The 26,924-nt window shown below is 40.1% G+C and overlaps 1 protein-coding gene across 4 annotated transcripts in view; it reads left to right on the forward strand.

Annotated features, from left to right (window-relative positions):
* Window positions 1–12,635: 12,635 nt before the first annotated feature.
* Window positions 12,636–26,924, forward strand: part of map7d1a (MAP7 domain containing 1a) — a 47,295-nt gene continuing 33,006 nt past the window's right edge. For 2 of the 4 annotated variants that reach the window (XM_042489646.1, XM_042489645.1), the window contains exon 1: window positions 12,637–13,041. In XM_042489646.1, coding sequence (XP_042345580.1) covers window positions 12,972–13,041 — 70 coding nt within the window. In that variant the 5' untranslated portion in view covers window positions 12,637–12,971. Of the gene's footprint in view, window positions 13,042–26,924 lie in introns of all 4 variants that reach the window. The other 2 variants (XM_042489644.1, XM_042489648.1) reach the window with 2 other exon arrangements.

Here is a 26,924-nt window from a genome sequence, read left to right on the forward strand (position 1 = left end):
ACACATATCTAATTTATATTTTTCAGTGTGTCAGTATTGCCTAGTGATGTCAGTGGTCCTGTGTTAGATCGGAGGATGTTCCTTATTTTGATAATCTCAACAGAGACTTGTTAAATGCTGTGTGATATCAGCTCCAGTGCTCTGCCAGTTAAAACATGAGTCATTTCATTGAGAGACAGGGCTTGGCTTCTAACAACCATGGCACTCTTTAAACAATTTAAACATCTGGCTGGAAGAGTCATTTTAAAGGGTGTGTTCTATTACTTTTACGTGACCTTGTGTGACCTCTTTGTGCCTATCTGAGTGATAGTCAACTCATGGATGAGAGGCCTGTGCTTGTGACGGTGCAAAATGAAAACATTAATGCTGCCTTCAGCTGAGCTGTAACATTAGCTAACTCAGTGATGCTAGGTGAGCGAGCAGTCGATACATGCTTTCCTCTGCACAGTGATGTGGTTGGCTGTTGTTGTTCATTATAAAGAAAATAGTTCCTGCATGAAACTGCAAAAAATAAGTTCTGTGGAATTGCTTGAATAACGAGGGTTGTGCACTGAAAGAAACATTGCTGTTGAGTTTTTTCAAATGTAACTTTTGGAACTTTAAGCACCATAAGCTGAATGCCATATAGGTCCATTATATTTGAAAAAGGCAGACATATCTACAGCCAATATCTCCAGCACTTGACAACTCCCTTTAAAATCAGCTGCAGTGTGCTGCAACACATAAACAACAGCAACTTCTACTATGATTTAAATCTGGCATTCCCCTTTCCTGTCTTCATAGATTCATGAAACCCTTTATTCATTAACATCATAGAAAAAAATCTCTCCATCCCTTTTGGCCAAAACCTCTTTCAGTCGTCTCTCAGTGAAGATGACAATCTTGATTTACCTCTGCAATAATCCAGAAGGCTGAACAAATCAGAGGGTACAGGTTCAATAAACAAAGCCACGCATCTGTCTCCTCTGTCCTTGGATGGTGTCAGAAAGGAAATTAATAGCCAAAAGATATCAACTAAATTCAATTTTGCATCATCCTGTCTCCTCACTCCACTCTCCTGCCTCCCTGTTATTTGCATGATGAATTAATCTTGTGATGAATAGTCAAAGAAATATTTTTTTATGTGACATTTAAAACATCGATCCTTTGTGAGATTTCTACATGCTAGTGATCAGCATGTTAAAAATTTTTGACAATATAGTATCCTAATATTCATCCTGCATTTTAAAGGCTCTGATACTGAATGAGTGGATATTTATATCAAAATAGATATATAAAGCTGTGCTGTCTACCCACATTTCACTGAGAGGGAGATGCTTGCAGATTTTCTGTCACAGCCATAGAAGATAATATGAACGATTACTTGCTCTTTTCTGATTAAAACTGCTAGTAAATGAGAGTGTGATATAGGGTTCAGTTAGAATGAAAACCTGAATCAACATGGCTCTCTTGGAGCTCATGCTTTTTTAATGTAATCTTGAAAAAAATTATACTCAACTAGAAATAACATAGAATTCTCCTCTTTACAGTTTGTAGATAAAGCCTATGTCTTCTACACAAATTGGCATAAAGTGGCTGTTGTCATGTTTGGCATATTAATGCTAATGTGCTACGTTGACTGAGAGTCGTAGTGCCTTACAGCGACAACGCGGGCAGCAGCTGTCACCTCAAACTCATTTCCCATTACAGTTAATTGAATGTAATGTAAGCACAACCCCCTGAGTCTCCCTTATACTAATAAGATTTATAACACAATAGCATTAGGACTGTCCGGCTTATAGGATGCAAACTGTTTTTGTTTGATGAGATGTAATGGTGCACCCAGTCAGTGTCAACTGGCTCATGTCAGAAAATTGATCTATTTGCAATGGAAAGTACACAGACAAGGTTACAGCGTCTTCTCATTGTTCACACTGATGATGGCACTTTAATCCTGAAGCTCACATTTATCGACTTGTCATCATCAGGATGGATTTTTCAATTCTGGCTCTAGTTTCCATGTGCATCAGAGGAACTGAAGGATGTAAGGGAATCATGTTTGTGTCTTTCGTGTTTCTCTGTTCTTCCTTCTCTAGTCCAGAATAAATCCCTCTATCTCTGTTCTGTCTGTGAGTGAGGCTAAGCCACTGATAGGCAAATAATGAGGACTGCTGTCAGGGGGATTTTGGCAGGGTCTTGGGGGGATTGAGGACGCCACACTGGGAGGCCCAGAACCTAGGGGATTACTGAGCTCACCCTCTTCTTTGCCAGCTCCCATAGGACAGGTCACCCCCACTGTCCTGGACTCAACTTGTGCCAACACGCATAGGGAAAGCTAAATTTGACCATTCCTTGCACGATTTGATTAAAAATGCAGCAGTGGGGTTGCAGCATGAATCAGACTTTTGCTTCTGCTCTGAAGAGCAAATCGTGTCTCTGGCCTTGAGTGTACCACTTAAAGAGCTTGTTAATTACCATTTCATCATTTGTTATTTTAACATATCATTAACAGCAGAGCTCACTAACAAGCTCGCTGTCGTGCTTCTGTTACTGATGCTCACATGCCTGCAGGTGCTCATGTTTACTACATGCACACACAGATCAGGACATGGCCATTCTCCTCATTATTTCCTTGCTAAACTGGTACACCTCTCTCCTTACCATGCTTTTATTTTTACAGGGTAGAAGTATGCAACATGATCACATGAGAGCTGATTATCAGCACATTCTTTGCATTGCTGTCACTACTCTGAGTGTCAATGACACTTAACTGCATTGGAATTTGGACATGTATATAAATAGTACGATTTAGTCTCAGATTATGTCACAGAAATGTAAGACTCGTCAGTACTTGTTTACATACACTACTTGTTGTTCACAGATTTGTTTTTAGGAAATATTTTTAGCCTTGTACACTGTATGCAACTGTTAATTGCGGCTGTGGTATTTGTCTCCCCAGGAGCGTTTGATAGGAATTTCATTATCTGTATGACACGTAGGAGGAGGAAGAATTAATTTTACAAGCAATCAAGTCGAAGCCAATTATGTTGTGTTATCGCTTCTTTTACTCTCAGGCTCATTTTGGAAAAGAATAGCCTCTAAATAGCAGCTACTATTAGAACAGGCCAGATACAGCACTAACACCATTGAATGAGAGCTATGATGGTTATAACTGGACCGAAATATTCCCTCACCAGTTCAGAGGTATATAGAATTAATCCTGGCTATAATCCAGGGAGTTGAATTAAAACAACTAATCTGTGTGTGTGTGTGCATACACATGTGTAAGAGCACTTGTGTTTATGTGTATGTGAGACAAAGCTTCACTGATGCTTGACCTCAAGACCTTTCAACCTTTGTTTGTCTCTGCTGTGTTTGTGTCACTCTGAAGGCCACCCATCCATATGACACAGAGCCAATGATTTCTATCACAGAGGAGTGAATTTGTGACCTTTTAAAATTAATGAGACCTTTTCAAATGGTAACAAAAGATTTTGCACATATGCTCTGAGAGTAGACATTGCTGTATATTGCTTTATGCTCTTTGGTTCGTCCTTGTTTTCTTGTTTGTAGCCATACTAGTGACTTAACACAGGGATGCCAGTATCGATCAGTCTGCAGTTTGGAAATATGAGAATGGAAGAGATTTATAGTCTCCAGAGGATGAAAAGTACAGACTTTGGTAATCCCCTGACTTTTTCCTCTCGTGCCACCATAAGGTTCCCGTTTTGATTTTAATGAAATATTTCAACAACAATTGGATGGATTGCCATAAAATTTGGTAGATATCTATAGTTCCCAGATGATGGCTTCTATTGACTTTGTTGATCCCCTGACTTTTTATCTCGCACCACCAGGTAAAACTGTTGACGTATCGATCACAAAATTTTAACATCTACTTGAGGCAATGGCTTAAATTTAATACAGACATTCATGGTTCAGAAATGATGTACTGTACTTTTCAGGTCCTTTATTTTTCCTCAAGTGCTATTATCAGGTTGACGTTTGTGTATTGTGTATTGGGTGGATTCAGCTGGTAGATTTCCATAAAATTTGGCACAGAACCATGGTGTAGTGGAGGGTATTTGCAAGTCTCCAGGGTATATCTAGTTCTTTTTCTGGCCACTTTTTCACCTATCAGCCAAAAACTTTATACCATATAGGAAGGTATAACCACTTCCTTCTCTGTAACCTACCAATCTATTTTTACCCAGACTTCATCAACCGCCACTACACCACTGGTACAGACATATACACCTCCCTCAGGGTCAATTGTGAATGTTGGCCTAATTTTTTTTATCTATTTCAGGTCAGAATTTTGACTTTGATTAATGAGAAAATACCTGCAAAACTAATGAAATTCCCACCATCTTCAGTTGTAACCTATGTTGTGTTTAGTGCTTATTATAAAAAGTCAGGATGCTAATGAGCCGACCTAAGATGGTGAACATGACAAACATTACACCTGCCAAACATCATCATGTTTGCATTGTCATTTTGAGCACATTAGCATGCTGATTTTAGCATTTAGCTGCCTTAATGCAGCTTCACTCGGCTGTTAGCATGGTTGTAGACTTTGTTTTGATTGATGTTTTCTTAGACTCTTTTCTGTTTTCCCGTTATTCCTCCTGTAAAGTACTTTTTAACTTTTTTTTATTAAAAGCACTGTACAAAGTTACATTAACTTGCTTGCTCAAGAGGCACCTAGTATGATGACTGCGCAGTGCTGATGGTACTCTCTTGAATGGCCAGTTTAACCTCGCTGAAGCTCAGGCTGAGAAGGTTTCCCTCCTTACAAATGGAACCAGAGGTCAAGGGAAGGCACTCCCACCCTCGCATTCACGTTTTTTCCTGCCTCTGCTATTTCCCTCCTCTCCCTCTTTCTCTCTCTCTCTCTCTCCTCATTGTGGGTTGTCATGGAAATGAAAGCATAGGGAGGGGGGGCTTCTATTATTGAAGCAGTTGTGGGATTGGTAGTGGGCTGGGAGTTGGGGATAGTGAAATGGAGCAATTCATGCACTCATAAACAGAGAGTGCGGTGGAGCAGAAGGGAGGTGGAGGGGATGGGGGTGAGGGACAGAGAGATGAGGAAAAGGAGAATAGAGAGGGGCCCCTGGGGGTGAGCGGAGAGAGGAGCCAACTCCACGTGTTTCGGCCCTGCTTCTAACTAATAGCACGTTTTAGGCCATTACGTCATGGTCTGCAAGGCTCTCTGCTGTTTGAGACATACTGCTGCGGAATCACATTCCTCATGGAAGACAGAGAAATGAGCTCCTGGTAATGCCACCTGTTGTCCAAGAGGTCAGGGGAAACTGTTCAAGGGAAATCCGTGCAAAAGGCATTTATGAGCAGTGGACTGTGTTAATTACCATCTGTACTGTAAGCCATATGGAGAAAAGTTTAAAGTAATTTATTTTAAAAATAGACTTGTCAAATCCATGAATAAAGTTATGCTAGTTATTGGTGGATGCAGCAAACACATGCTGCTGTTTAAGTTATCTGTTCGTCTTTTGCCTTGGATAGAAAAGTGTACATGCTGAACCCGATGCCAGAATGATAGATAGATAGATAGATAGATAGATAGATAGATAGATAGATAGATAGCACAGCACAGCACAGCACAGCACAGCACAGCACAGCACAGCACAGCATAGCACAGCACATTGGGAAAAAATGAGATTCAGGAGTTTTTACCCTCCGAGCAGAGGGCGAGATCAGTTGCCATATAAGAGGATTAGTAAATCATTGTGATTGCTATGGTATTCCAATGTTATTTTTTGGAAAGCCCTGCAGATGTGAATGTTATATGGCACACTAGAGGCCAACGCTGTTGTGTTTAACACCACACCCTCTCATGCCTCTTCTGCTTCCATGATGCTGGCATGCTGTCTAAGATCACACACCGGAGTGGCATGATGCCGTCATTATTTGGGTCTGTGTAAAAATGCAAAGGCAGCATTAAGAAGGGATTTCATAGCAGCCCTACAGTGTGATCTCTGTGTAAAAAGGGCTATAGATAGATAGATGGATGGATGGGAAATTCTTACAATACAGCAGCATTTTATTTTGGCATTGCACAAGAACAGGAAAAACACATTAACAGTAACCACAGCATACTCTAAAAGTACGATATATATCTATAGAATAACTATAGAATGTAATGTACTGTATATATACTAAATACAAATACTAGAATATGAAATATATTCATAGGACAACATACAACCGATATATAAATTAAACAAATGTGCAATTTGCTCAAATTTTCATTTTTAGAATGCTATGAGATAGTATGGGGAAAATTATTTGCAAATTTACAGTGTGCAAGGTTATTGTAATGCAAATCAGCGTGGAGTTTAGATGGGACAGCAAACTGTAAAGTTGATTCTGTTAGACAGAGGTGCGGTGTTGTACAGACTAACTGCTTTGGAAATGATCATGACCGTTGCATTATGAAAAACATAGGATCCAGTGTTTATGGGGCTCGACCTGTAGGCTACTAAGAATGATGTCAGAATACCTTAACCTGCTTCAGTTTTGAACATTACATCTTTCATCCATCTCAGAGTTCGCCAGCTTTTTGGAAGTACAGTACAAAAATGCTGAAGTACTCCTTTAACTATTTGATAATTTTGATAGATAATACAAAGATATAGAGAGATGTGAGGTACTTATTCAAACCAAGAACTTAACACTGAAGTTTAGCCTAGTACCGCTTTAATACAATGGGTCTGCAGCATTCAGTAATTTATCTACAGTAAAACATGCAAATCACAAGACCTCCCTACTCCCTAAAAAAGATCCCAGTCTACAATGAGAGGCAGACTATATGACTCAGTCTAAACAGAGCTCTTTTTTCCCAGCGCCCTAGAGAGAAACACAAAGAAACAGGGAACTCTCCCACACTCTATCTCTCCCCACCTCTCTGTCTGTGCTTACACACACATTTTTCCAGTGTGACATGTGATGTAGTGTCTTATTAAATCACACTACAGGAAACAAAAGACAACATGATCGTAAATTATATGATTCTACGGGCCCCCTACAGGTGCAGGTGACCTTCGACCCTGCTGAGTTAAGGCAGTGACGTGGTAACTAAAATAGTGTTGCTTTCTGAAGCCAGGACAGCAAACTGCACAAGCACCTGCACAAGTAAACAAACTCAACTGACATCATTAAAGTGTGTGCAACACTGTCTTTGCTAAATGTCTTAGCTAGATTGAGCGAGTGCCAAGAAACATATTTCAGCAGTAAAACCAAAGTAGTTAATTATCCTTGTATCCACCCTTCCATCATGCTACACCACCCTTGCTGCTTCAATGCTAGTATTCGCTGAAGGCGGAGATAGTATATTCGGTAGTCTATATAACATAGGCTGCGTCCATGTTCTCTGGGGACATTCTGAACATTCCTGCTATTGTTGTTTCATTACCAGGCTGAGGGTTACCCTTGCCATTCACAGTGGCTGACCTCTAGACTCACTGGCGGTGCTGCTGGTGACCACGCTCCTTGGAATAGAACGAGGAGCTCTTTCCTCTGCAAATGTGAGGTGCAAAAATGTTTTGGTAGGTGCTAGAACAGCTATAACTCTTGTACTTTTTTAGCACTTTCTTAAATAACCAGTTCACTTCAGAGCCTCCAAAGGGTCACAGGGGTTTTGGGTTTTTTGTAACTACTCATTACTTACACTGGCTGTGTTAGAGCAGTTCCAGCTGCTGTTTCTTGGCTATGGTGGGTGCACAGACTGTAGAAGATAATGGATGTAGCAACTGTGACGTCACCCATTGGTTTGTGGACTCCTGTTTTGAAGCCTCCGGTTCGGCATTTAGTCCGTTGCCACTTTGTTTTGTTTTTTTTAAGCCAGAAATTACCATATTTGGATAATAAGAAAGCGCTGCAGAAGAGTGAGTGATGGATCTGACTCACAGATTGTAGGGACCTGGCAGAACAGCCTGTCAGTTAAAGTGGCCACGCCCTTAAGTATGTGTAAGTTTAAGCCGTAATAAAATATAAACAAATTAGTTATATAAAAAATCAGCAAACTTTCTCTACGGATCTTAGGGAGTGCTAAACACAAAATCCGCTGTGACTCTTCAGGGTCCCCCTAATTCATCTTTTGCACAATATGTAGACTTTTATTCCAACTCTAGGATGGATTGTCATGACATTTTTCCCAGCATTAATGGGCCTCAGGAGATGATGAGCATGAGGGCAATATTTGTCGTTTTGAATAAAATTTCTCAACTCTAGGATGGATTGCCATAACTGGTTATCCATAAATTGGATAACTTTTGGTACAGCCATTTGTGTTACCCTCACAATGAAAAGCAAAAACTAAACTAAGATCGTTAACATGACAGTCTATAGCCTAGCCGTTAAACATCATTATGTTTGCATTCTCATTGTGAGCAAGTAAGTATGCTGATGTTAGGAACTGTAGTGCTCTTTTCACTCCTGAACACCCACCTGGGCTTCACGCAGGTTTTTGTTTAGTTAAGTTTGGTGTTGTAGCTTCTTCACTTTCACTTCTCTTCACTTCACTTGGTTGCATATGGGAGAATTTAGTCATCTTTCTGACAGAAATCTTTTAATTTCACCCCTATTCCTGATCTTTTTACTATCCTAATCAAGAAAGGGCTTTCTGACAAAAATCCCCAATGGCAAATTTCTCCCAACAGCTACTTGGTTACCTCTAAGATGACACATAACTCAAAGAGGTGGAAAAAAAGAGAGACGTCAGGCTTCAAAATACTATCTTTACAATGATAAACCCTCATCAGCATTGCTCTGTTCTTCTGCGGTATCAGTTGTCCCATTGAGTCTGCTACTGGATCAACACTCCCTCTTCCTTTTTCCTTTAAGCTTTTTTCCTTTGCTTTCTTATCTCTTCAGTTAGTTCCTCTTATTTGTGGGGTGTGTATTTACTGATGAAATCATGTCCTCGTAGTGGTAATGATTTTTGTTTACTCTTTTATTCCCAGTGTTCTCTGTTAACTGCCTTTTTCAGGGCATGAAGTGCTTATGGCAATCAGTGGCACTTTAATGAAACGTGTATGTGTGTGAGCATGTGTGTGTGTGTGTGTGTGTGTGTGTGTGTGTGTGTATGGGGGTATCTGTGTGTGAAGTGAGGAGTGCAGCTGCAGCTCCAAAATCAAGCCCTTTCTTGAGCATTGAGGGATGGATAGAAGAGGAGGGGGTCCTCCACTTCCTGTGTGCAGTGAGGTCAAACAAGTGGTTCCCAAATGGAGATGATGACATAGGCTCACAGGTTGATTACAGAACTTGGCATGAATTCAAAGCAATAAATGGAGAGGAGTGTGACAGTAGAAAGGAACTTTATGTGTGTCTTCATCAGTCACTGTTTCTGTCAGCAGGACTTTAAAAAGACATGCATCATTTCAGCACATCTAAAATCCACCGAATTGACACCAACTGTGCAATTTTCTCCTATTTTCATCCACCTTTATGGCTCATTAGCACAGCATGGTGCAGTGATGTGTAATAAATGGACACACGTCTCCTGCCTTTGATGTATGCTTTAGCCTAATGTCCTTTAATTACCTATCAGACGGCTGGCTCAAGCACCTGGTCTACTGTCTGGTGTGCAGGGTTGAATAGTAATGGTTTCTTTGTAACACTACCATGTGCTCTTTTAACATGCATGGTTATCCTTTAGAAACCCAGAAACCCATTTGAATCATTGCTATTGTGCATTTTTTGTTTTGTTTGTTTGTTTCTTTTTAGAAAATATGTTACATTAGAAAATATACCCACATTGGTAATTGTCATACCCACTCTTAATTGTGTTAAATCCACTCTGTTTTGATATTAAAATTCATGAAATAAATTGTGACAAAAAGACATTCTGTGTTAGATCAAGGTAGCTGTTAAATTAAACATGTCGACATTTTTATTTAAAAATTAATGTTGCTTTTACTTCACCCTGCAAAGGTGTTTTATATTTTATATTTTCCAGAAGTAAATGGATTTATTTGTGCCTCATCTGATTTTTGAGGTTATTTTTATTTTATTTTTTTTAAGAAACAGTCAATGTAATTTCTCTATGTCTTATCACTGCAAAAACATAAAACAGCAAGCTCACTACCTTATTAGGGCAAAGATTCAGTTATATCCCTTTTATAATAGAAAGTGAATTGTTTCATTAGCTGAGTTTGCATGTTGATGTGTAAGAATTTAATGACGCTTAATAATCTGTCAAGGCCATAAGGCTCTTGTTATAAGAAAGAAGTATTGCTTCTACTTTTCTGGGTTTTGGACAAGGTGTTAAGTTATTGATTTTTCATTAGCACTCAAAGACACTCCTGCTCGCCTTCTTTCCTTCCTTTCTTCTTTTCGTGACTTGAAATGAGTGGAAATTGACTATTTGTTGCTATTTTTCAGTAAATGATATACTACACTTCTGTGATTCAATTACAGGTAGCTGTTGAATCGACTGAAATTACTTTAGGGGGCTGGGCTTTTTGACAAAAACTTTTCTTTAAATCATGGTGTGAACTCATCAAATGCAATTAGGAAGAATATGACAACAAGTACAAGTTGATGTCAACACATGCATGTTAAACAGTCACTCTTCTGGCTTTAATTCTGCAAAACCACACACTCTGCAGCATGCACACCCAACCCCCCACCTCCTTCAACATCCCCCACTTTCCAGTTGCAGTGACAGGTGGCTCTTGGGGGTTTGGGGTGAACACGACTCAACAGCTGCACAAAAGAGCCCCACTGGGGTCCTTTTGACGGGGTGTCCCCTCTCAAGCGTGCCGATCAGCCCCTGGCCCAGCCCCCACCTTGGCAGATGCTCTGAGATCCACAGGTGGCAGATGAGAAGACACTCTGAAGTATTTAAAAATGTTATATAACCAACATCCCTTTTAGGTTTTGTGTGTTGAACTGGGTGATGTTTACTCTGGTTTTCAAGAAATCCAAATATATGACTACAGCAGCTCGAGCTTGGGTGGAGTAACCTGTTTTGGCATCAAAACATCTGAAACAAAAGTATCGCTGACAGGAAAATCTAGTGTTCTCTTTACACTGAAATGACATGCATATACAAATCATTAACAGTACGTATCGGTTTGTCATGGTTGCAGACTCTGAGAAGTCTGCCCTTACTCAATCTGAAAGTATGCTGACATACACCATTAATATGCAAGCACGCATGTCGTAGAGGGTACATTTGTGAATGCTTCTTCTCTTAAAGTGCATCCTCTTTAAATTTCCAGATCTTTTTTTTTTTTTATAAAAATGTCTCTGAGATATCCTCATTGAAAAGCCTCAACAGATAGGGTGATGTTTTTTAGTTTGCTGTGAAGGAAAATGAGAGGTCACCTACATGCTGAATTAAAATGACTGATTTACAAGAATTTCTAACTTTGATACAATATCTTGAAAATACCACAATTCAATACAATTTTCTATATCACAGGGAACACTGACTGTGTGCATACAATTTCACAGCTAAAACAAGGGTATAACATGACAATGATGACTTCTTTTCTTGGTCAATAGCAGAGAACAGAAGAAAGACAGCAGTAAAAATTTAATCTCAAGAAAGCGAGAAAGCGTAGCTGATGCCTGTGTATTGATACTGCATAAAATGAGTATTGGCTGTTACAAATATTCAAATGGATATGTATTGATAAACTGATATTTCTGACAACAGGACACTGACTATAGCCTAACATGCTTCCAAAAATGTTTTGAAGCAAATTCTGAAGCCTGTTTTAGACTACCTTAAAGGTCAAAACTTTGATGCAACATATTTTTGGGACATTGCAATATTCAATATATTGACTACCTCTCTGTTTCCTTGTTATGTTTCTTCTATTCTGCCCATAAATATGTACTGATTTAAAATGCTAAAAAATGCATAGGAGTTATAAAGAGTAAATGAAACATTTTATTATAGGCACATATTTGCCCCAGAAAAATAAGTGAAATCCTTGTATGCTGGTTGTTTACTGCGGTGAAATGTTACAGCAATCTAAGAATTAATAAGATTTATTATCAAGTAGGATGTCACTTACAAGGTATTTGCTTTAGTTTTAGTGCATACATTAAATAAGAATAGGGCAGTGTAGTTTACGACAACACTCAAGAACATAAATATAGAATAGAAAGGTTATGATAAAACAATACAAAATACTGTTTTACAAAGTACTATAACAACAAATATGTGCAATATAGCTGCCTTAGAATGAGAGCATTGCAATTTGGTGCAGGATGTTGAAAAATAGGTTTTTCGTATTGGTAGACCTCTTTACTAATTCTGTATTTTAATTAGATCAGCAAGCTTTCTATATTATCCGTTAAGTGTTTTCCAAAGGAAAGATTTATATTGAGTGTGAACTGTGAACTAGCAGGGTGTGAGAGCATTGTAGTTTTGTGGATGGAGGACCCAGTCAGAATAGAGGGGGGCAAATATTTTCCTCACATAAAAAATAGTTTTATTGGTGAAATTTTACCTTAAGATTAAAATACAGTAGCACTGACAACTAAACATTACTATGTATATCTTCCATAAGTTTAAATCTGGGTAGAATTTGACAATAAATACTACAGGTAGCAGCCGCGCCCCCCTCCTGGTAATGGTACAGTCCGATCCGGAGGCCAGTCAGGGACCATCCGCACAAGCAGAGGAGCATCAGCTGTGGTGCGTCGGAGAGTGAAACTTCCCTCACTCCTCCTCCCCTGCTTTCTTTCTCCCAAATTCCCTCCGACACCTTTTTTATGTAATTCCTCCCAGGAGCAGCCGCAGCCACCGGTGCCTCCATCAACAGGCGGGTACTGGCTGGGGTTTGTTTAAATTTTGTCCTCTCTGTGGTCGAACCGGACGCTCTCCGAAACGGTTTCCTGCCCGGTTCGTACAGGACATCGGGTGCAACTGGAGTGCCTCCACCAAGTTTCCCCCCCTTTCTGCCTGAGGAATGAGAGGACTGCCGAAGAGGAAGAGCAGAAACTCGCACGTTTGAATGAACAAAAGCGCAGAAAGCGAGGGAATTGCCGCCAAAATGGAGGAAAATACTCTACCAGGAGACACATGTAAGTGTAAATTCACGGTATTTCAGTCTACCTTTGAGATGAATTTGAATTGTTTTGAAAAAATGCACGAGTGCTTTGTCATTCATGTCCGTTGTCACGTTGTAACAAAGTCATTTGTAACGCTGTCTTACGAGTGTTAACTTTATTAGTTACCAAGCTCATTCATGGGTTTAGAAACACTGTTGCAGTTTAGTTAAAGCGGTAGAGAGCGGGGTCGGGAAGGAATTCGTCTGATACATTATGAATAATCCATTTGGAGGTGCGGATACAGACAGTCCACAGATCATAAAGCTAATGCAACCTTGTTGTTGTCCACAAGATTAACACCTAAACCTCAAGCCAGATTTGAATCTGTGTGAGAATAAAATTATGATTTACCAGTTTGCATACCTTTTTGATGACGAAAACAAAACACCGGTATGATCAGTAGCAGATTGGTGATGGCTGTCTGTTAACAATATGTTGCAATTTCTTTTGCACAAAGCTCAGCCACCAGGGTTATAACAACACAATTTGCGTTAGATGAGGTAATCTGACTAGTACCACCCCATCCCCCTCCGTAAGTTATGTTTAGCTCACTACTAACATGATGCAGTCATAGGCAGCTTGGCATCCCTTCCTGTCTCCTCTTTGCTGCTGCTCCACCAAATACAGAGGGTATTTGTTGTGCGCACAGGTGCAATGGAGCTAATTTTCTGCTGGTGCAGAGATGCATCAACAAACAACTGAAATCGAGAAAATTTTAATGAGAGGCTCAGCTCAGGGCCAAAGTGCAGTGGATAAAGAGTCCACCTCACACTCCAGCCAGATGCGGCTTACTGCTTTTATACCTGCTATTACAAATATGTGATCTTGTGATCATGCAGTTCAAGGCCAGTGTCCTATCTGCACCACTCAGTTATGACAAATATCTCAGTTTGAGACCAGATGAAATGTTGGAAACTTACCACTGTGCAAGTTGCACCCAACGTTGCTCCAAAATTTGAACCTCCATGCCTTAAGCATTGTGCACTGACATGGTGCTTGCTTCTGGAAATAGAAGGGGACACACACAATGTAACCTCCTCCTTCTGACAACAGGAAACTTCCTTCCTGCTGACAGGGGTCTTCATGGAGGGAGGTCGGCTTGTTTTGGCTCTGCATCAAGCAGGAGTAGAGATGCGCTCCACCCTGATCGTGGGAATCTTGACCAGTAGACAGAAATGTCTTTAAACAACCATGTTCTGAATAACATAACGTACGTGCCATGAACTTGGGAGGGACTGTCGTTATATGTTGTGACTCATGGCAGAGGCACTGACATCATGCCTCTTGTTTTGTGGGATTTTGAGTATGTCGGCCAGACTGTTATGCTTCATGTGCTTACCGATAATGATCAAAAGTTGTTTCTCCAGCTCTTTCTTTATGAGTCATCAGTGGTTTCAACATAACTCAAAGCTCCAAGTGGGACTTTTGTCTCCAGCTTGATGTTCTGTGATCATGTTTTTCACGTTTGCACAGCTGTATCAGATACAAGTCATTATCGGAATATCACTTAACTGTTGATCTTGAGGAAGACTGTATCTTTATGTCTCAAGGACATAATGCTCTTTTACGAGGAAGAGAGAATACGTCCATCCTTAAAAATCTCTGATAAGAGACATGTCTTCTTGCCATATCAGCTCCCAAGAATGTGTGTTGCCCATGTAAAACATCCTTGATCAAGATATGTGAACAACACCTGGAAGCAGCAGTACAATTGGAAAAGTCTCCTCCTTTTGTTGAAATACAGGCACTAAAGAAATCTCACTTGATCTGTCGTGCTTGAAAACTAGCTCTTGGACAGAAGCAGTTGAAAGCCGGGCCCAGCATTGTGAAAACCTGCTGTCAGGACTTATGGAGAAGACCCTCTAATCCCTCTTTTCTTTATGCAGGCTTTCTTCCCTCTGCGCTTTCCACTTTGCCACTCTTTGACAGCCGCCTCTGTTTGGTCATGCTCTTTAATCTCCGTACCTGAACAGCTAAGCTGTGACCAGCTGAGATGAATAGAAACTTTTTTTTTCTTTAAAGATTTGCTGTTTCTAGCATATTCAGACACCCCGGGGAAATTGCATTGCTCATATCTCTGAAATTCGTACAGGAGGAGCCGGATGTAAACTGTAGAAGAGACTGAGACGATGGTTTGAATTGTTAATGAGCCATTATACAAACTTTGAAGCAAAAAAGACATGCTGCTTCACCACAGATGTATTGAGAGAAAACGCCTCAGCAGACTGACAGGAAGAGGGATCATAGTGTATCCTTGTCTGTCGTGTAATATGGGAGAATCCACCAGCTTTGGCTGTCAAGCCCGTACTGTAATGAACAGGATCAGTAAGCTGCACATAGTCAGCCACAGGAGTTCTTATGTGATCAGGGGGATATGTGCGACCTCGTCCCATTTTTTTCGAATGTCTTTGTAAATTAGGAGTGGGCAGGATCCCATGGGACCTTTGGGATTCACTGCCTAAATGAAACGTGATAACAACGGGAACTGACATTGTTTTTGCGCAGGACTAATTGTGAGCAGTGCAGTGGTGAAGTGTGTTAATGTGAGATGTTTTCATGTTCTGCAGGAGATGCTGTGTTTGACTCTGACAGGTTAGAGATATACGAAATCACTCGTGTTTAAAATGTATCATTTAAAGTATGATTGTATGTGAAATTATGAGCAGAGTAATATACTTTTGGGAGTGCAAAATTGTTGCATGCTACTGTAACTCTGTATACATAGATATGAATCTTACTGTATCGGTCAGGCAACAGGCCTAGTGATGCCAGTATTCACTTTATATATTCTGCTCTTTGGCCTGGAGAATGTGAAGCTTTAAGTCATTTATGCAGTGAAATTAAATATTTCTGCATCACAAATGAATGCTACATTACATTTATGCTGCTGTTCCTGCTGTTTTTAATCTCATTCATAGAACTGGGTGGTGCACACAAAAGGTAGCAACCTATGTGTGGGCTCCATTTTGCATAATCCATTTAATTCAGTGTATGTGGCTGCAATCACAGATTACTTTGTCAATCAAATGGCTCTTTCCAGGCATGCATGACTAAAAGGATTAGAGTAGCAAACTGAGAATCATTATACTTTACCACATCTTTTCACAAGATTTCTTTTGGTGTATAGATTGATTGATTATTCCTTTAAAGCTACTTCAGGCAGCATTGTTGGCGTAGGAAACAGAGGGCTTCCCAGTTCCTGCATGTTCAGATATGTGTAGTGCCCATATTCAGCACATTTCTGTAGAGGGGAAGGGACTCAGCTGTGTCGCTGTGAAGTTTGGTGAGAGAAGGGAAAGGAGCGCTGATATCTGAGTCCCAAAGAACCGACTGATGTCATGCCAGCACTGTGCCATTGAGGTCTGCTTTTCAAAGTACAGTGCAATTTTTAGACAGTGACATATTTTCACTTGTTTTGGCTCTGCTGTGCTCCAGCACATTAGATTTAAAATGAAACAGTGACTGGGGTGAAAGATGGAGTTGCAGCTGTGAGGCGCTTTGAGGGTGTTCACATCATATTAGTTTGAAGAGCTTTGGAATGCCCTTTTGTTTTGATATAGTCCCATGGTATTTTTAACAGCCCTGTGTGACAGTAATAGGGCTGCAGTTTTTTTTATCTGGTTGTCACCCAGTATTGATGTAAACACCTTTAATTTCAAACTAAAAGTTGGCACTTCACCTTTCATTTTAAATTCAATATTTTTGAAAACGCAGACAAAAAATCATGTTGCATGTATGCTCTTAACCCTGTGCCAACAGTTAGGGCCTTGTTCAGACTGCCCCTGAAATCTATTTCTTGGCATATACAGGTTGTACCTAGATTGATTTTAGAAACTATGAACAGCAAATCCTACATGAAATGCAGTTTTTACAAATTTGATCCAAACCACATTTAGAGGTTGTTTGAAATCCGATTCCAATTGTGGGGACGACAGCAAACTTTCATTTTTAAAAAATGCATCCGTTTTCCTTTGTATCATTCTGTGATCTCATCTCTAAATGTGGAGGACTTTGCAGGTCTGTTAACACAGAGCAAGAGGAGCTCTCCATGAGTTCTTTTTTCCTCAACAGAAGTTTGTAATTCGGGGCTGGATAATAAACTGTCAGTCCTTTAAGAACTGATCAGTCGATGGACAGAAATGGTTAGGTTTTACTTTCAATGCGACTGATGTTCTGCTGCTCCATCTGTGCCCAAAGTACGAGCCAACAGGTACCACTACTAATGAACGGTCCAGCTCCAAAAATAAAAAATCTATTTGTGACAGCAGATGTTTTAATGGTGGTGAGCTGCCACAAATACATGAATGTGTGGGAGAGCCTGGTTAAATCCAGAGTGACAGAAGTGCTGAGCAGATCCATGTTGCGACTGATGGAGCGCCAAAGAGGACAACATGTGGAACAACAGTCTGAGGACAGACACCAAAATAAATAGTTTGAAGGGTGAAATTATGGGCATCCATTTCTCTTGCTTACGTTTTGTATAACCTCGTAGTTATTGATGGCTGCGTCATTACCTCAACAAATCATGCAAATAGGTTGGTGATGTCTGGACACAAAAATCTGATGTGATTACTTGCAAATAACAGTGCGGACAGTCTGTCTTCAAGATCTGATTTAAGAAGCAAATCTGATTTACCTGCAGTCCGAACGTAGCCTTAGATTAACCATTATATAGGAGCTCTTAATGGATTATCTATTTGCAAGCTTTTATTCATCCATGTTTGTGTCTAGTTACAAAAATCACAAAGTGAAGCTGAAGCAGAATCCTGCTATCCTGTTAGTGCATGACAGTGAAGTCCCATAAATAAGAAATCAAAAAGGAGAGAAGACTAAAGCTATAAAGTGAAGACAGGCAGAGGCCAGAGGATGGCGAGATATAGTGTAATGTGAAAAAGGTAAAAAAAAAAAAAAACTGATTGAACTACTTTCTGGAGATATCAACACCCGACATAGGAGAGGCATCACATCAGTGCCAGTCCACTCTGTAGCACCCAGATGATGTAAATCACACTGTCCAGACACTGACCTAATCGAGGTAGATCTCTGACCGAGCCGGCACTCTGGAAGGCAAATAAAGGAAAAAGCCTTCCCATTAACCAGCACTCAAAGTTTGCAAACTCTCAGCCTCTGCGGTATTCTACCAGGAAATTGCTTCTGAAAGCGGTCAATAAGTGCATGTAGGCACAGTTCATATTTGCATTTGTAAACATAATTGACAGACATGACCTTTTGAAGTTATGTGTGAGTGAGTTTTTTATTTTCAATTTTGGAACGCACATTTTAAATTCTTTAGGGCAGAACAACAATATGTGTTTACTCTGAAAGCATGGATTAAGCTGGGATTAGAGTCAAATACTCAAATACAACAAAAAATTTGTGTTGTCACTCAAATACCAATAAATGACAATTAATTGCTTCAAGCTTATGTCTTCTATGCCATCTGCATTATGCATTGTGATTATGACTCCAGTGATTCTCTCACTTGCCATAGCCCTATTATGTGTGTTGTTAGTCACACTTAAACCAACTGAGGAGATAATCTTCTAAAATGGCCCGAAGATCCGTGTAGCTTCAGATTTTGCCCCACAAGCATGTCTGTCGGTGTTTGAAGAAGGACTTTATGATGTAACCTGTCTTCACCTCTTCAGCTCCTTTGGTCTTTTCCTCATAACAAGACCATTTGATATTTAATACAGTTGATCATTCAGAGAGCTATGACTTGTCAAGGACCACCTGTGATTACTTTGAAGTGAAGGACTCAAAGATGGTAGCAGTGCCTAAAATTATAAGTCACTTAGTAAGCATGTTATGAGCCCCCTTTGCACTGCCTGTTGAAGGTGGAAATATTGCCCTGGTATGCCTCCTTGTTGTACTTACTAAAAGGTATGATTTTCGAAGGGGGGGGCAGAGTTGTTTCATCTTCAAGTCGGCAATGGAGGTAGTAATAGCTCAGAATCAACATCTGTGTATCAGTACAGACGGCAGGACAAGATCATAGGTGGGACGGGTGTCAAGTTTTTATGGCGTGTTATGCAGGAGATTTAAAAAACATCTAGTAGCAGTTCACAGTTAACTCAAAGACAAAGAGCGGCGGTCGTTAATGTCAGTAAATTGGGAAAACAATGAGATTAGGGAGCTCCTTACCTTCCAAGCAGAGGACAAGATCTGCTAACATATAGCAGAGACTGTAAATTATCTTTACTGCCATGCTATGTCATTGTTATTGTTTATAACGCAATGTGCATGTTATATGTCACACTAGAGGCTGACGCTGTTGTGTTACATCATGCCCGCAATGCCTCTTTTGTTTCCATGATGCTGGCTGTCCAAAGTCCCACACTGGAGCTGCATAAAGAAGGGACTTAGTAGTGGCCCTCTGATGTGAACTCTGTATAAAAAGGGCTATGAAGTACAGGAGAATTATTTTGGTGCAGAAATTTAAAAAAATATATATATTAGGATGATTTAAAAAATAGTTGGATATTTTGAGACAATTAAGTTTTTAAAGGGATATGAGATCTAAGGTGAGCTGAGTGTTAGAAGGTGCTGGTTGGCGGGTTTTGTTACCTTTAGATGGAGCCAAGGTAGCTTTTACTGCCTGTTCCCAGTCTTAATGCCAGGCAACACCAACTAGCCTCTCATCTAACTCTCAAAAAGCAAGCATAGTTCCCAAAATAACAAACTATGCTTTTATAATTAAAATGGGCAGAGACACAAAAACACAGAACATACAACACAGAACACAAAGGTGATTGTTACCAATAAATTGGCTGCACCAGAGCACAATGAACCAGAAATGATGCAGAGTTTGTTTATGTTATTGGACCAAGGAAAAGCAAGTTTATTAAGAGCACTTGATGCAAAAAGGCATTTAAAATAGCTCATAATGCATTCAAATGATCAAATAAAGATCTAGGCTAAGACAACAAGACAAAAATTAAAATGATTAACTCTAGGTCCACAATGCTGCACAGCTGCAGCAGCTGGGCAGTAAGACAGTATTTGAATGCCAAAGAAACATGCCGTTCTCACTAAAAGCCCACAAAACATACACATGGGCTGTTTGGAAGGCATCTGCGTTTCCTGACGCCTTTCTGTCTTTCTGTCTTTCTGTCTCGACTGTGGCACACAGACAGAAGGCTGATGATGATGCAGTGTTGTGGCCTAAATTTATTATCAGTCAGCTGTGCTGTCTTTCTCCCTGGGACACGAGGGGAAGGACAAGGGGGAGGGAAGTCTTGATTTGGACCGCGACGCTTGTTCCTTCCACCTCCACCAAGTCTGAAAATATCCCAGACGGCCTGCTCTGGGTGCTCTGGTCGTCTGAAAGTTCCAGTCACCAGACCTATCCGCTAATATTAGACCCAACCCTGTTCAGCAAAAGGGCATGCTCATCACACTGTAAACACATCTTGATATCCGCACACATTCTTTGGCAGGTGTACCATATGTTATTCGGAGCTATTGTTTGACCCATATTCACAATTATTTTAGGTATAGTGGCATGCTTGCTCTCTAGGAAATGATCACTGCAGTTTTGTGTTTTGTTGGTGGATTTAAACTTCGTTGCTAAGGGAGTGAGCATTTGCCCTTGTTGTCACTACCTGTGATTATGACACCTATGATTGGACCCTTGTGCCAGCAAAAGAAAATCTGGCTTTTTGTGTGGGGAGACAAAAATCCAGTTAATGATAACTGTTGGGTGTAATTGTATGTTGAGCAGGCACAAAATTACTGTCTGGGCCTGCTACTTGCTTTAGGTAATGTTTATGAAAATAGCCATATTGAAAAAAAAGTCACAGCTCTTTCAAAATGTCATCCAATTGTATATCCTGTATCTAACAGTTGATCCCAGTGATGCTTCAAGAACAGAGAAGGATCTCTCCAGACAGTTCACTTCATTTGCTCTGGCTCATTGTTCTTTGTATTTGCAGCATGGTGTTAAGTTCAGCACAAAAGGGATATTAGACTGTCACATGGATGAAAAATTCAGAGGGGATTACAGATACCTTAGATCTTAACAGTAGTTCGGAAGCCCATGATTAGCATTTCTAACCTAAAATGAATATTTAAGCAAAGACTCTGATACACCAATCTGACGGTCGGCCGTTAGTCAGTGTAGAACTATTGGTGAGCAACTGTTGCCCTAGTTTTATGTGTAGTATTCCAAAGCATTGGCCCTTGTTGGCCCTTATTGGCCCTTATTGGCCCTTTTTGTCTTTATTCGGCTATTTCAGCATGTTGGATTGACGTTGGAAACAGTGGTGAATGAAATCACTCTGATTGACAGTTCAGCTCAGTGCACAGGAGGAAGAAGGGCAAGAAGAAGAGGGTATAAGATCAGGCAAACATGTTACATCAGGTAAGATGGGTTTTTTAGCCATTGAGCTCTTTTGCAGAAATGGTTTGTATTTGTTATTGTTTGCTTGCACATGGTTAATAGTCTTCGTTCTTTAAAAATCAGGATGTGTCATAAATCTGCTAACTGGCTAACTAGCACCTTGAATTTGTCCTGTCAGTCTTCCAGTTTCCCCTTTTTAATGATGAATACAGACTACTGCCACCTGCAGGTATGGAAAACTATTTACTCTCACACAGGCACAGAATGTACATGCTAGTTGTCCGTTGGCTGTAGTATTTGCAGTGTGTTCTCGTGCAACTTTTTGGCAGAGACACAGGTGATAAGAGGTGATGCAACAGTCGGCCTTTGTTGCCACTAGCTCTTTGATGTGGGTTTGGTGTGTCTGGTGCAAAGCTTCCCATTGGTCATTAGTAATAAATCTTGACCGTCCTGCTCTTGAAGCGGCCATGAAGACTTGTCCTTCTAGTCAATAGAGCTTTAGTACATTTTGGGGATAAGGCAAACCAAATTGCCAAAGGTTAAACTCAAATGGTTCACTTCCTGCTCTGGCTGAAATTGGTCTTTGATGGTGACAGGGGAACAGAGAACCAGCCATTGAGACCAGTGTGAATTAGATCGTGCTGTCACTTCCCATCCCCCAAAAGGGACAAGGTGGAAGTTGCCAGGAGCAACTGGCTGGTATGCTGATAAACTGCTTCTAGTTATGAATGGCAGCTTGTGCGTCCCAGAGATCCCTCCTCGTCCTCTGATGTCATTGAGAAAGTTTTGAGTTTGGCAGTGCCTGACACACTCCCCACACTAATGATCAGACTGTCTGTGTTACTTGTCCCTTCATGTAGTAGCATGTTGGTGGCAGTAGCAGATGCAGGGTTCCCAGGGAGCTGATGCTAGGTCAGATAAGCGAAGCCTTTCATCAGCGTGGTGGCTTTGGTGCATACGCCAATTCAGGAGAGAGCAGCAGCAGCAGCAGCTAAATGCCAGGCATTGTTCTCAGTCTGGGCCAGGTGATGGCATGAAAGCTGCTGCAATCACTGACAGAGACATCAGTATACACAGGCAGATTGTCATGCGGTGAAGGAATGCAGTCTTTTTAAGTGTCTTTAACTCTGTTGGTTGGTATGCAGAACCATTGTTGACATCACAAGACCAATGTCAGCTGTGGCCTGATGAGTGGGTTCATCAGTCTGACTCAGGTATCTTTGACTTGTTATTAATTAATTCGGTCTAGAGCTGAATCGATCAGTGGTTTTGAGGAAAATTAATCTGCAAATGTTTAAGAATTGATAAGTAGTTCAAGTCAGTTTTCAAACAGCAATACTAAAGATTGACTAGTTCATGCTTCCTAATTGTTACGATTGTTGTTTATGTGATAGCAGATTCAAATCTGGCTGGGCAATATATCACTTTTATATCGATATCGTGATATGAGACTTAATATTGTCTTTCCTGTTTTCAAATGCTGCATTACTGTGAAGTGATGTCATTTTTGGAACTTACCAGACTGTTCAAGCTATTCTATTATTTATTTGTTTCTATTATTTACTTTTCCCACCTAGACATTATATTTACATTACTGATGATTATTTATAATTGTTTTAATGCTTTATGAAAGCACAAATAGTCAACCCTACAATATTTCTGCAATGTCAATGTCAAAGTGTTTGGTCAAAAATATTGTGATATTTGAATTTCTCCATATTGACCATTCCTTAATTGAAAAACTTTCGGATTTTGGACTTCAGTCAAAAAGCACAACACATTTGAAGATGTCAGTTTTAAGCTTAGGGAGACTGCGAAGGACATTCTTCAACATTTTCTTGGCAATTTAGAGGCTATATGATTATTGATCAACCTAATAAATATGTGAACAGACGGATTAATAATGAAAAAATGTTGCAGATTGTGTTTTCTCAGTTGTGTTATGATCACAATGGTCATACAATCAATCAAGAAGATTAGCCATTTAAGTTGTTCATATAGCAAGAATACAAAAAAATCTCAAGTTCCAGCTAAAAATTACATTAATTTTGAAACACTGTACACAAAAGATGATTTTTAAAATAAATTTAATAATATATTATTACAATGGTTATTATTGCTGGCCAAGGTAAAAGTAGCTTGACAGTATTTAAGTGCAGTTTGTGCACAGAATTTGTTTATCTCAACTCCCCTTTAAAATTGTAGTCCTTGGTTGTAAGCACATCTAATGAAAACTTTGGTCTCTAAACACACACACACAGGGCCTGGTTTGGCACAAAGTCAGTGCTTGTTGTTTACACTGCGCTTCCTGTGTGTCTGGGCCCCCTTGCTCTCTTACATCACCCTATTCGGAGCAGGAGGGACACAACAGGGTGAAGGGGCGACGGGTTAGGGGGGTAAGCGATGAGGTAGTTCATTAGTCCCCTAGCCCATCCCAAATGAGATGCAGATCCATTCTCTGTGTGTTTCCCTGAGTTCCTCTTTTCTTTTTTATGGTTGCCGCCCTTTTCCCTTTCCAGTCTTTTGATTTCACACTCTGGGTCTCAATACTGTTTCCTTGCCTGTTTGCTTCATTTCCATTTTTTGAAGAGAATGGGCTGCATTTCCACCCTTTTTACCAAGTATTTTTTTAAGAACAGGCCTATTTAGAGATTGCTTTCTTCCTAAATCATTGTGTTACAAACCTTTACTTGTTCCTGTTGGTGGTCTTCTCATTTGTTTGGCACGAGACAGAAAAGGTTGTGCTTAAGAGTGAAGCTATTAGCTTCATAAATATTCCATGTCTTGCCCTATATTTTTACTCTGCACAGTATGGAGAGGCATTGGCGGCGCTCTGAATATTGCATTGGGAATGAGCAGCAGTTGTTAGTTGTATTCATCATGACCGGTTGCTATCATCAAGATAATTTTACAAGCTTTTTTGTATCTACTGTACACTGTGAATGGATACTTGTTTTTGTATCAGGCAGTTTCACATATATTGTTGCTTTTTTACTGTTGCTCTCAACCGAAAGTACCCTCCCTTTGCTGTTAATGAGCAAACACAGTCATAAGAATGTGCTGTCATAGTTTGCTGATTCTGTCATACAGTGAGTCATGTGTTTTGCTGTGCTGTGGCAGATCCAAGCTTTTGCTTATCCTGATTCCTGGGTCCCCTTTGAGGTTGATGAACAGGTAGAAAAATAGCAGTGTGGCACATTGTCTGAACCCTGTGCTTAGTACAGTTGCCTGTCAGATCCTATAGCCTGTGTGGAGATAATGTGGGTACATGTTGTTCCAAGGACCGACCCACTTGTGCTTCTGCTTCCTTATATTCCTTTTAATGGAATTCTTATTGCTTGTATCTAGAATTTCATATTTCATATTCATTAAAATAATTAAACAGGAAAGGCTGTTGAGCCCTGCAGTTTTGGAGGTGACTATATGAGTACATTTGAATTGCACTGGGACAGCAGAGTGGGTATTTATAACCTGCACTAACAAAATAATATGCTGTGAAATTGGAGTTCTGCTAAATCACATTTTGTGTGGCAGAATTACCAGATGTCCTAGTTTTAACGTGGCTTTTTACTCTTTACTTGCAATGTCATCAGCCAAACTGTAAAGTACTAAATCCCTTTGTGGTTGCAGTTTGGGAGTGAATGAACAATGAGCTTTGCAGAGCCTGTGCTACATTTTTCAAACCAACACTTGACGTTGCACATAGATTTAATCCAATCTTACCTAACATGTATCTGACTGGGAAATGGCACAGAGTCTGTGCTAATTACCTGCTGATTCCCAACCTGCCATTCTGCTTCCACACTGTGCTCGTGCATGCATGCATACACCCACTTCTGCAGGGGTTCCTTCCCTATTTCTGCTGGCCTTTACAGAAATCTTTATTATATATAGCACTTTTGTATGTTGATGGGTTCAGCTGAGTGCCTCAGGCTTTGTGACACCTGCAGCTAGAGAGGCCGCATGGGGGCAACTGAGTTGTGGCGCAGGATAACAGCGTGATGTTCATGACCAACGATCATGCACAGCCTGCTGGAGATACCTGAACCTCCTCTGACACACTTTGTAGGGTCTCATAGCTGTCAATACTCACTCGATAGTCAGTATAGGAGGATAAAACAAAGCAACCTTGAATGACATCACTGCTTTTAGATGCTCTAAAGATTGACTTAATACTACCAGATTAGTAAGATATTATGCAATTGGCAAACTGTATGTCAATTTTAGTGGCACTGAAACTTGAAAAGACTTTGGGGTCATGTCTTTGAGTTGTTGTTGATGTTTGGAAAAAAACACCTTTAGATGTAAGTATGGTTTCATTTAATTTAGCTAAATGCAGCATATCTCTGGTATCATAAGCATACCACCAAACAACTATAATCACGTTCTGATTATTCTTTTCTAAGGCTATTTTGGAATGTGGCTCCCCACCAGCTATCAAAACCAGTGTGAAGAGCACAAACAACACAAATTCACAAATCTTGGATGCGAAATAAACATGTCGAACCCTATTGTGTCAAGTAAGAAGCCTAGCTTTTCAGGATCTCTAAAGAAAGACAGGTGATACACACCAAAATATTCAACATGCTTGTGATCTTATAAAGCTTTTGAAACACTGACCAAATGTTTGTACTGCACATTTTTCTCCCCTGGCTTCTAACAATAAGCTCCACCAAAGTGTTTTTCCATGTTAAGGCTTGACTTGAGTGTGTTAGAGGAAGTAGGTGTGCATTGATTTATGAATATGAATAATGTAAGTGATGTCACAAGAGGGTGGTCTAATGGCTCTTGGCTGAAGTCATCCCCTGGGTGCAGGGCCCCTGGGAGGCTGGAGTGTAAATATGCTAAAGAGGCAGTTACTCATATGATCAAAGGGATAGACCCCCTCTGTTTGAGTTGTATAAATACAGTAATAGAATTCGGCTGATATTCCTGTTTCTGAAATGATGTCACACATTAACACAACACATGAGGCCCAAACAAGATGATTTCATAAGCTTGGTTCAAGTTTGTTTTTTGTCTGTAACAGCCAGAGCACAGGGTTCATAGATTGCTGAACAAATTTTGTCATCACATTCAGTACATCTGTGCAAATATTACTTAAGCATTCTCCTCAAAGTACCGCATCAGTATGTCCCAATCTTGTTTGCTGTAAGGGGTCACTGTGTCTACAGTTTTCCAAATGCATTTGTACCCACCACTGTGTCAGCTCAGGACAGACAAACGTCTTGGATTTGGAGTCATTACAAGTAGCAGCCTTGTTTTTTTTATTTATGTTAAAGGTGTCCTTTGGAGGTTTCTTGTAAACAAACAAAGTTATGATTACATCCGCTGTACCTGACCGAAACACATCATGTGTATCTTCAAGGTCTGACAGATGTGGTAAATGTATTTCCCATCCAGAAAACATCTTGTTTTTAAATATACCTTTTTTTAAGGCTTCATCCACTCTAAAATGTTTACAGAATAAAACAGTGTTTTAAAACAAGCACTCTCCATACACAGTAGCTTTTTG

This window comes from Plectropomus leopardus, chromosome 7 (assembly GCF_008729295.1).
Source record: "Plectropomus leopardus isolate mb chromosome 7, YSFRI_Pleo_2.0, whole genome shotgun sequence".
Classification (NCBI taxonomy): Eukaryota; Metazoa; Chordata; class Actinopteri; order Perciformes; family Serranidae; genus Plectropomus; species Plectropomus leopardus.